We start from the raw sequence: 11,104 nt of genomic DNA, 5'->3' as shown, positions 1-11,104 counted from the left end.
ATGAAGGGACCAAAGCTCGTAGCTTTGATGGCGTCTTTTGCGTGAAATCTTATAAATGGAGGACGCCGCCTGATAGAAATGGTGCCTATCTCCATTACTGTGAATGTGGTGTGACATGATGTGCTGGCTGGCGTCCACAGCCTGGTAGACAACAATGACAAATAGTAAGGGATTGCGAAAGGAACATGTGACGCACACCCAGATGTAAAGACAGATGAGTACATACGGAGATGTAGCGGAGAAAAAAACTAGGCAGAAGGGTAATGAGAGCCCAAAGAGTGAGGCATACTTACCGTAATTCGTTCAACGTCCGTAACGTTGTCCAACCATTCTCATGTTCAAAGACTCGCACTGTAACACCTGTCAGGGCTGTCAGGAAAATGTCAAATCTTTGTGTCGTGGTACCCAGAAACAGAACTAGCCGCCGTCGTACTCGTCCCCGTTTGCGCATCTGACCCGGAGCAAGCATTGGGGTTGTCCTGTTCAATTGCGAGGCAACGATGCATGCAAGTTCCCTGCATCATCTAAAGTCCCTACTTCTGGATGGCTCGGTGCAAAAGGGCCCAATAGTAGAATATTCTCAATTTTTCGCTGGCCAGGATCGGTTCGTTGCTTCGTGCAATCCGTATGGGTTTCCAGGTTGGTGGAGCGACCATCGCTCGGGCGCTATGCTAGCTTTCCCACTGCTTCCAGATCGTCAGATAATCTAAAAGGATTATCTAAAATAGCATGATGCAGATAGGCACTGGTATCGATAGCGGATACCTATCTCGGCAGTCGCACGTCGTGAGGGGTGGGGCAATGCTGTTCTTGTCGCACCGCGGTCAATGAACTGCGCCCTGTTGAACCATTGCACTAACGTGGAGCGAAAAAGCAAGTAAATCAGTATGGTGATCCACACATACTTTTGCTACTTTTATTGAACGTGCATCTGCTGCTCGAGTGTCGTCTTATGCCGTCCTACCATGTGAGAAGCGCCACAAAGCTTGATTGCATCACCGCAGCTGTCAGTCAGAACCTCTTCTGGAGCACAGAGCATTTGTCCTCGACTGTGAGTTGCTCCGAAAACCTTTCGCAAGACGTTGTGTGCCTGATCGTCGTTACTTGTGACGCTTAGCAGTGGTCGTTCCTGAAATTCCAGCCGGACGAGGTGCCTTTTTATGGAAACAATGCGGAGGTCATCTCTGCATACTTCTGGTCCTAGTACGAAGGCACTACTGAGCGCGGCCTCTAGATCACCTTGTTGGAAGCGCAACAAGAAGCGAATTCAGGGCTTGGTAGTACGGAAACCATTTGGTGGGGCAGAAAGTCGATTGCACTCAGTGCTTCCGCGTCGTAAGGTTGCGTGAGACACGTCTTTACGCGTCACCCGTCGGGCACGAGGGAGGGAGATTTTGACAACTTGGTTGCACCATTCGCCATATCAAAAGGGGCTGAGCGGTATTCGGATCGGACGAATGCAATTGCTCTGAAATGCCATGAGCAGGTCTTCTGCGCGTGCTGGAATGATGTGGCACAATCGTGAGAAAACTTTGGCTGGATAGAGAACGCTTAGGTAGCCAGTGCCTCATAGCTTTTACTCAGTGCCTGTAAGAAGCAGGATCAGAATTCATGCTGGGAGAGCGGCGTGGTGACAATTTGTCATTAGAGTACCACTCATTGTGTAAGAAAGCGATGTAGAAACGATTGAATCTAGACGCCGAGGACGTATGCAGTGCTTTAAAACATAAGTTAGCACTCGCTCGGTGCACAAATCGCCGCCGTTTGGTCGCACTGTCTTTTTTGCTTAATCCCAAAGAGGTACTACTGCCGACGTCTTCATTGAAGAGGTAGGTGTGTTACGACGCTACATGTCGTGCTGAATGGCCACGCAATTGGATACGGTCCACTTGCGCTTGTAGTCTCGAACTATCCTATTGCTGATATTTGTGATCTTTCTCGTGCCTCTATTGCTTGAAAAACCAGTGAAGAGCTTGTCCGTAGGACATCTCTGGCAGTTGTGTTTGTCAGACATTGATCGAATTTCGGATACTTGATCCGCCAGGCCACGCGTACGGCAAAAAAGATAGCGAGGTAACTAACAACTCCTTTACGGTATTGTCTCAAAGTAAGCGCTCTTGAATGTCGGCCCGGCGACGAGATTGCGGCTTGCGCCCACTCTGGTATCTGCCAAGGTCAAGGTATCTCGTTGCCTGTGCCATGCACAATGATCACACTCAGAGGCCGCTCGAGCACGGTATTGTTTTACCTGGGCTCTTGTGGATAGAGGTCTTGAACCCAGAATTGAGTGCCCGCTGAAACAACAAGACAGCCATGGAGCCTCAGTAGCTGGTCTTTGCCGCTCAACTCGATCCTGAGCTCACAGTACAGCGATACCTTGCTGGCTAATCCCAGGAGGTTGAGCCGTCTGTCATCCCACTGTGACGGCTTCTGTGCAACCAGCGGAAGCGGAAAGACTCTGCGCATATGCACGATGATCGACAACGAGTGCGCGTCTCCTCTCCTACCTGGTCGCCGTACGAGTGACCCGGAGTCCCAGAACGCAGTGAGCCCTGAGCCAATTGAAGCTGTGGCGTCGAGAGTCTGCTCATGATCTCACGAAGGCGCTCTGCTTTGACCGGAAGGCAGTATGAGTTGTTCGAATCTCCCACCGCCGGCTGCGCGCAGTGACAGCGGGTCAGGCAGTGAGTATCCAGGCAGCCTCGCTTGACGGCATCATTTCACCAGTGGAGGAGCGTCAAAAGTACAGAATAGTCCTGAAAGAGCTCTTGATCAAGCGATGGTCACGGGTGACCACATGAAAAGCTGCAGCTTGGCTTTTTCTGTCTTTGAGCGGTCTGCGCTGAGACATAAACACCGCCTCTCTTCGTGAGAAGACCTGCAAACCTTGCAAACCATACTGGGACGGGTAGGGCAAGCAGTTTTGGTCAATGATGTCCAGCGACACGCATGTTATGTCGGGGTTCGCTCTCGATATCTTTGCCTGGCGGATAGGTAAAGGGGCTTGCATTAGAGTACGCCATGTCTCACTACCGAGAGATTATTGTGATCAATCCGAGAATGCTTTTCAGAATACCAACTTTGAATGAAAGTTTGGTCGCGATTGCAGGGGCAAGCGAGCAGGGCCTAGGTTGAACATCTCGAGTATCGCCAGCGGGAACAAGGCTGAAAGCACACGTCAAAGGTGCAAACCAATAGAGTTCTTTGAGAACATCGCAATCGTGCAGATGTTCCGAGATGCGTGAGAAATTGGGCCACGTTTGCAACGAGAGGACAGAGACCGTGCACTTGTACTCCTGCGGAAAGCTGCAGGTAAACATTACAACGATTCGTTCTTTCATGCCATACTGACAAGGAGGACGCAGTAGACCTGGAATCCTGTGAAGGACCGAACACAGCTAATTTGAGTTTGGTGATGCCACTCATGTGTAATAGAAAAGGGATCTGCAATGTGGTGGTGCAATCGTCGAATAGCCTTAGCAGTGGACTCCGATATCGATAACATGGACACTATTCGTTTTCAGTCCACCGTATCCGTTGTAGGTCATGTATAGGCGTTGCTGGGAAAGGTGAGATGCCGCAGCCCTCACCTAGAGCACCAGTGATTGGTGAGTCGCGGCAGTGCTACCAGCTCGCACGTTCCCCCAGGCCCACTGGATATGTTTCGGTTGATGTCGACCCATATACCGTTTGAACAAAGGAAATAGATGTATATCCTGGTCTGGATGCAGGGTTCAGGGCGGGAGCGGTGTTTGACGCCGTACGACACAATACCCTCGATCCATCCTTCACCATCTCCTTGTCCATACCCCAGCACTTGCTTTCGGTAACGATCGTTTGATCCTATTAGTGGGTCCGCCACTGCATACCCCGACAAGCCATGTAGTATGCATCTGAGGCTAAAGCACGTCCACTTACACACCGGACGTCATCTGCAAGGCGCTTGGACAAGCTTTGGCGACGCACTTCGCCAAAGGTGAGCAGCTAGTGGGCCGAAGTGAAGGTAGAGTTGACCCGTTAAAAGAACTGTGTACAGCACAAGTACCTTCTCCTACGCTTCCGTCCATCCCTGGTGATCTTATCCGAAAGCTCTCCAAAAAGGATACCCAGGTCCAAATTTCGACTCTTTGGTAAGAACTGCATCCTATCTTGCCTGACACGACTCATGCGATTGTTTCTCCTTGGGTTCTGCTGACTTGGCCTTTCAAAGTGATTGACCTACTTGTACTGTTGCGATAACCGAGCGAGGGTATCCGTTGGACACCACACGAGACCCAGCTATTCGCCACGGGACGACGTTTGTTGGAGAAAGCCACTGCGGTATTAAGTCATCACCAGCGCGTAGCGCACGTCTCTTCACCGTCAACCCTATTGAGTGTGTTGTCGACCAAGTACTGACCTCAACACGGTACGTACGTTGCGGAGGCTACCAGTTCCATCTGATGTAGGGTACTAATCGCGTGAAGGCCGGTTGCTAGAGCTTCGTGTTATCCGGATCACGTCCTCAGTGGTCAGTAGTATAGAGTGATCATCGCGTCCTCGTGAGCATTTCGCAAACGAACTGGACTTCGGCCTCTTCTTCCCGTCACTGCCACCAAACACCCCTCTACTCCAAATCGCTCCTTCGTTCCACAGCAGCTTAGCCTTGCTTGTCAACCTGGTCTCTGCGTCTTCAAGTCCACTGTCCCTGTCAAATACTGGTACCTTACGACAAGTACCTCACGACAAGTACCTCACGACAAGTACCTCACGACAAGTACCTTACGACAAGTACCTGTACCAACAGTCTTCGTTCCTCATACTAGAAAGTTCTTGTGTCATCCACACCATGAAGATATCGCACTTGTTGAACCCATTCTGCGGTGGTCCGGACGATTTCCGCAGTTCAAAATCGCCCACGCCAGCCTGCTATCCGGTGACAACAGTTGATGTGCCTAGACGACAGAAGATTCCGAAAGACGCTCCGATCTTCTCAGAAGGCAATAGGACCGTCGGCAACGTCAACTTCCCACCCCACGAAGCCGGGGATGACCAGGAGCTCTTACAACAGCATCGCCGATTTCAAATCTACCCCCTTGGGGAAATCTTCAGGAAGGGTGTACGGCACATTCCATACAATAGCGACAAGAAGGCTTTCCACGAAAAAACTGGGCGCGAGGCGTTCGAGAGTGAGCCTTATCTGATGTTATGAAGGCTCGGTTCTGACTTCTGAATAGTGTTCCAGTATACGTACAAGAGACCCAATGAAGACAAGGAGTACGTCGTGGTCTGGGACTACAATGTCGGCCTCGTTCGTATGACACCCTTCTTCAAATCATTGAAGTACTCCAAGGTAAACAGTCGGTCTCCGTTATGAATACATACAAGGCTAACGTCTCCAGACGGTACCGGCGAAAGCGTTGAGAGAAAACCCCGGTATGAAAGACATTAGTTACAGTATCACCGGCGGTGCTCTGGTGTGTCAAGGTTAGTTACGATACTCTGATCAATGAGCGGAGAAGTACTGACCCAATGTAGGTTATTGGATGCCCTATCACGCCGCGAGAGCTATAGCTGCGACCTTCTGCTACGACATCCGATGGGCGCTCACCCCTGTATTCGGGAACGACTTCCCTTCCATATGTCTGCACCCGAGCGATGCATGCTTTGCGAAGTTCCTCATCGATCCAGCTACTGTCCGGTATTGCGCGCAGGAGACAGTTCGTTTCAAAGAGCTTGGCCCTGCATACACTTTGTGCAAACCCGATGCCTCATCGCTGCCCGAGACACGCAAGACGCACTGTGGGCGCTCCTCGATGAACGAGCAAATTGCAAGGCATCGGCGCGTGCGGCCGTCCGATATTGAGAGCGGGTATGGGACGGACACTGATCGGACTGGCAAGTATCTTTGTTCGCCCGAAGTATCTCCTCGTACCCAGTTCACGCCGATCAACCGGTCCCAATCCCCGTACTCGCCGCGCACAGCCGTCTCTTCGCTCACGGGCTCACCCATTAGCCTGAACGCGCCTCCAGGTCTGCTCACCCCAACATCGGCTCCTTGCGAATACCAGGGCGGATTCTATCGAACAAAACGTACGCATTCGAACGTCGCCTCTTACGATGACTGCGGTGACGAAGCTCTCATCCGCCTCGAAACAACCGCAACTGTAGACAGCGCACATGGTTCCGAAGTGGAGATGTCCGGTGGCGATGACAACCATACACACGGAGATCTTGAAGCGGCGGCGATGTTGTTGTCGCTATCAGGAACAGGAACGACGATGCCACCGACAAAGCGAACGCGTCGTGGTTCGAGGATTTAGGGAAGCGTTGATTCTCACCTTCCTCACAAGATCGTTAGCTCAAGTACCGCCAGTGGTCCTTTCCTTTTCCGTCAGCCGATGACGTCTCCTAGCCCTTTTTGTCCCCTAGGCTTCGTGCTCCAACCCCATGGATTCCACCTCTGAACTTCCACTAGTACTTTGATTTTCTAGAACTCATCGTCTGCACACTCGTTAAGCAACATGCATTTGGTCTGGCTTGTTTCTTTCATGTGTACAAAGGCGCACTATAGGCGCTTCGGTGTCGCTGTTTGGCATTACTTCATGTTAGCGTTTATGATATCCACTCGGAAGAAAAACCATCGCATAAGATCAGCAACTTTGCACACCCAGTGCTAAGCGGCCTGGCACATATTGTACTCAAAAGTGTAGATAGGTAGATAGATGTATCCTGGTGAGCGAATTACAACCTTGTCATGGTCATCGCATGCCGTATTGTAGTGATACAGTGAGAGCTCACTTGGAAGCTGCCTTCTGGCTCTCAATCCTTTTTCGTGTGCCATCGATGACTGCCTCCTCGTCCCAGATGTACGTCACACTGTCCTGCTTGACGACTTCGGCGGCCCATTTCGAGAAGTTGGGCAGTGCGTCAAGGCCGGATGTGATAGACTTTGGGAGGAGTTCGTTCTTGGCCATGGCATATGTTCGGATGATGAATGGTGCTGTCAGTGCCTGCAGTATGTCAGCTTCGCTCGTGGTCAAGATGACACAACAATGTACCTCAGCCAACGTGACCTTCTGACTTCCACCAAAGAATGGCTTCGCGTCTTTCAAGAGCGGTTCGATCTCCTTGCCTACAACGTCCACAAATTCCTGGCTCAACTTCGCCTTCTCATCTTCAGAACCCGCCATCAAAATCTTGTAGAAGTAGCTGCCCGCCTTGCTAAACCAAGTGTCAACGAAGAAGTTGATTCTTGCCCTGGTCAAGGCAGCATCTGGGGACCCTGCTGCGGGGAGGACGTGCGAAGGGTACGCATCGGCCAAGAACGTTGCAACGACGCCAGATTCTGTGATGATCTCACCGTTGAAATCAATCGCAGGAACAAGACCGCGCTTTTAGAGCGTTAATGCTGCTTCGACGGTTGAACAAGAGGCTGAACGTACAGGGTTGATTTCAAGATACCATGGCTCTCGCGGCTTGCCCAAGTCAATGATGACTTCCTCGTAAGGAAGGCCCAACTCCTTTAGCACAATGTGTGCACGATGCGCCCAAGGGCAGCGATGGTTGGTGTATAAAGTGATCTTGGGCGTGTTTCCGTTGAGTTGAACCATGATGGGCAATGTAGAATGGGAAAGGTGATGTCAGCGCTAGGTTATGCGGCTGAGAATATAGGAACTACGACAAGACAGAGACGGATGCTGGGTACAAAGCTTAGCTGGACAGGAGTATAATGCGACCTGAGACAAATCGCGTTTATTTATGATGCTATGTCGAAGCTCGTAACTCGGCGTTGAGCTTAGAAATCAGCGTGCGGATGCATTACACCAGTATGCTGGGGGATGCCGACATGTGGGGTAAGTGGTCCGCGTCCCGTGGAAGTTGCGCGCCTAATCCCCGGAGCTTTTCGCCCGTATTCCCATTCCATGTGAGCTCAGATGCTTTGTGTAGGAACTCTAGCATTTGACAACGCTGAAGCTCGATGATGAGCTGTACAGGAAGCCTGTAGAAAGCAGAAAATGCGTGGCGGTGTTCGCCCTTCCCATGGGGAATGTGCATGCTCCTTCTCGTAAGCTCGGAATCCGAGCCTCGGACGACGAAAGACTCGACGTCCAGAGATAGCAGCCAGATGCAGGCCTGAAGAAGACCGCCATGTGCTCGTCCGTCCGTCGGCCAACGTGCGATAGCCCAGGGTTATTTTGTCCCGCCGAGACCATATTGTGCAGTATGGGCCTGCTCAATGTCACCCACCATTCAGCGGATAATGCCGTCGCCTTCGACCTTCCACTCCATGGCATTGGCGTCTGTCTTCTTCTTCGCCCGGCGCTTCTCATTGCGCAGCCGCCTCTTCTCCTCGGCATCCTTTTCCATCTGCTCCTTAGACATGGCCAGTCTCGCATCCAGGTCCGTCACCTCCATAAACTTGTCCTCGTCTCGTTTTCGCTTGAGATATCGTAGGCGATCGCGTACTTCCTGGACTGTAGCGCGGTGTACTTCGCCCGACTGGCCCGTCGCGACCAGATGCTGCTTGCTATTCAAATGTTCGACGTACTGAATGTTATCCCTGGTAGCGGTTAGTGTAGTCTAGCGACTTGTGACGATGGATACATACTTGAATGTAAGGTCACAGGCTTGACAGTATGCGCCCGCACCGCGTCCCCTCTTGCCAACGGCTGCCGCTGCCGATGTGAGGGTCTGCTTTCCAATCATCTTGCTCCAATCTATGCGCTCTGACCTGGCCTCGGTCTGCTTCAGATCGTCGGGCGTAGACGCCCTCCGTCTGTATGTCTTGCCAGCCAGTTTCGCTTCATATCGCTCTTTCCCTTCCTCGCGGTCCTTTGCCTCCCTATCCTTCGCCCTTTGCGCCATCTCGTCTCGGTCCCATGTTTTCCTGAAGTCTGTGTCGCCGCCGCCTTTTGTTCCATATGCGCCTGCCTTTCCGCTCATGATGGGCGAATGTATCGAGTACGCGCTTCGCGATCGCGTCCAGGTATGGTCTAATTGTTTGGAATTATATAAGTCGCGGGGGACCTCGACGTAGTCGCGTGGCGCTGGGTGAAGCTCGGGTGATAAAACTTGCTGATGTTGTGTCTTGCGTTTTCTACAAGCTCAAGCTTCGACTTTCCAAGCCATATGTGCACGGACTCAGTGGAGCCTTAGGCATCTTCTTCACCCAACGCGACGTGCGCACGAGGAACTCTTCATCTCTGATTGTATTGAAGTCATCTATGAAGTTGAATTCGCTGCTGAGGGCAGATAGTTATGTTACTCAGTGAAATGAAACCCCTTTGGACGAATACACCTCGCTATGCGTAATTTCATTTATGCGCTTATAGTAGTCGCATACCCAGAAAACGAGACCAACAAAAGAAGCGCCAGTACATGCTATAGTTTGTGGATACTATCCAACAATGCGTCGTTGCTTCGTAAGCCATTCGATGGCTGGTAATAAAGGAAAGAGCTCGTCTTGCTCAATTGTAAGATATCCCTAAGGGGCACGCAGTTGCTTTCGTGTCGAAGCCGTAATGAGGAAGTTTGTGTACACCTTTAGGGTATACCTCATGAGAGACGACCTCCTTTATAGTCCTTCGTACGTGTGGGCGGTTGTGATTAGATCTTATGATAAGGGCATCGGGTACACAATCTTGGCCCAGTCAGAAATCGTAAGATTCTGGCGGTCGAGGATAGGCCCCGTTATGATGAATCGGTGGGGTTGGTACAGGAGGCATCTGTCCACGCATCACTCTGAGTGCCATATGCATCTGAGGCTGCTGCGGTACTGATCCCTCTCTCTCCGCTCGGTCCCGCCGCTTTTTCTTTTTCTCTTTGACCCGATATCCTATATCCGCGTAGCCTGCCGCGGCGAATGGCGGCTCAACGACTTCTCGAGAGCGATCGTCCGGTAGTCTGAGGTCGACAAGGCTATAGAAATAGTCGAGGACTTCTGGGTATCGCAGTACGGATGCGCGCCAGTCGGCATCAATACCGCGCTTGAGTTCTGCATGCGCTTCTGCAATCTGTGTTTGCAGCGTCGATATATACATTGGGTGAAGTGGGGGATGGCCCGAGTATCGCATGTAGACTTCGTAGTTTGGGAGGGAGGCTAGGTATGACGAATGCGCTTGCTTGCGTATCGAGGTCAATCTTTCGAATGCGTTGAGGATGTGCTGGCGAGCATGGTTGATTACCCAGTCCCTAGACAGTCAGCATTTATCGTAAAGAGCGCATCTTCCCCATACCGTATCTCGGCCAGCCTCTCGTCCATGGCACGCTGTTCGGCCTGCTTGACAGCGATTTGCAGCCGCTCCGACTCGCAGGAGCATTCAGGATACGGCGGCGCATTGCAGATGGCACAGTTTGGAGATGCATCCATTTCGAGGGTGAAGGCTTGGAGAGCCAGTGCTAATCATCGTCGGTCCAGAGTGGGACAGGCACGGTTGGGAAGCTGCCTCAAGACTCGCTATGCAGGCAGAGTGAGGCTTCGATGTGGAGTATCGTCGGTTTAATACAAGCCCAAGACGGATGCTCGCGCTTGGGTAGTCAGGCACAGGCGGTGACAAGTGACATGTTACATGACGAGCACTGTGGAGGCCCGTGACTGGGACTGGCTAGTTTCGTGCGGCTTATGGACGGATTGATGTATGGAACAGACTTGCGGATGCGTTATGAGTTGGCAGAATCGCTAAGATCCGCTCGACACCCAACCTCGCGCTATGCCAAGGTTATTTACATCTGACAGTCGGTAGGCTCGATCGGAAGCTAGTGATATGTCAACTACTATGCTTCACCGTCTTATGGTCAAAAGAAACTACTTTGATCATGAGCCTGCGTGACACATGTTAGTATTCGATCTTTACAACACGTTACCCCGCCTCGCTTCCAGCCTTGTCCGACCCCTCTATATCGATATGTCCGATTGGGTCCAGCGCAAGAGTGCTTCGAGTCCAGATCCATCATACAAAGGACGCATCAGCGGTATACATCTCAGTGTCACTTGGGACGCAACGTGTGACAGATCCATTTGACGTCTTCTATACCTCATGTATCCACTTGGGCATGGTTGACCATTCTAAGCGGGTGTACATTGAGCAGCGCTGTCTACAAAAACAAGTGTTCTTGCAGCTTT

The 11,104-nt window shown here is 51.5% G+C and overlaps 4 protein-coding genes across 4 annotated transcripts; 1 reads left to right on the top strand and 3 right to left on the bottom strand.

The window, feature by feature from the left end:
- Positions 1–4,828: 4,828 nt before the first annotated feature.
- CC77DRAFT_935384 (hypothetical protein) lies at positions 4,829–6,302 on the top strand (the record flags this gene model as incomplete). The annotated part of the gene is made up of 4 exons (XM_018534439.1): positions 4,829–5,168; positions 5,217–5,332; positions 5,382–5,466; positions 5,518–6,302. 4 exons carry the CDS (start codon positions 4,829–4,831, stop codon positions 6,300–6,302), a joined length of 1,326 nt encoding a protein of 441 aa, XP_018386120.1.
- A 237-nt stretch (positions 6,303–6,539) lies between these two features.
- On the bottom strand, positions 6,540–7,763 carry CC77DRAFT_77574 (thioredoxin-like protein). Its single transcript, XM_018533139.1, has 3 exons — positions 7,425–7,763; positions 7,041–7,373; positions 6,540–6,992 (listed from the first exon to the last, which is right to left on the bottom strand). The coding sequence occupies exons 1-3, from the start codon at positions 7,590–7,592 to the stop codon at positions 6,777–6,779; spliced, it is 717 nt and encodes a 238-aa protein (XP_018386119.1). The 5' UTR covers positions 7,593–7,763; the 3' UTR covers positions 6,540–6,776.
- Positions 7,764–7,893: 130 nt separating this feature from the next.
- CC77DRAFT_77949 (hypothetical protein) lies at positions 7,894–9,089 on the bottom strand. Its single transcript, XM_018533146.1, has 2 exons — positions 8,591–9,089; positions 7,894–8,542 (listed from the first exon to the last, which is right to left on the bottom strand). The coding sequence occupies exons 1-2, from the start codon at positions 8,923–8,925 to the stop codon at positions 8,233–8,235; spliced, it is 645 nt and encodes a 214-aa protein (XP_018386118.1). The 5' UTR covers positions 8,926–9,089; the 3' UTR covers positions 7,894–8,232.
- A 543-nt stretch (positions 9,090–9,632) lies between these two features.
- CC77DRAFT_1008732 (hypothetical protein) lies at positions 9,633–10,351 on the bottom strand (the record flags this gene model as incomplete). The annotated part of the gene is made up of 2 exons (XM_018523554.1): positions 9,633–10,173; positions 10,218–10,351. The coding sequence occupies 2 exons, from the start codon at positions 10,349–10,351 to the stop codon at positions 9,633–9,635; spliced, it is 675 nt and encodes a 224-aa protein (XP_018386117.1).
- Between the last annotated feature and the right edge of the window lie 753 nt (positions 10,352–11,104).

The sequence above is a fragment of the Alternaria alternata genome, assembly GCF_001642055.1.
Source record: "Alternaria alternata strain SRC1lrK2f unplaced genomic scaffold CC77scaffold_10, whole genome shotgun sequence".
NCBI classification, from domain to species: Eukaryota; Fungi; Ascomycota; class Dothideomycetes; order Pleosporales; family Pleosporaceae; genus Alternaria; species Alternaria alternata.
The sequence above is the reverse complement of the archived record's forward strand: the minus strand, read 5'-3'. Positions and strand labels throughout refer to the sequence as shown.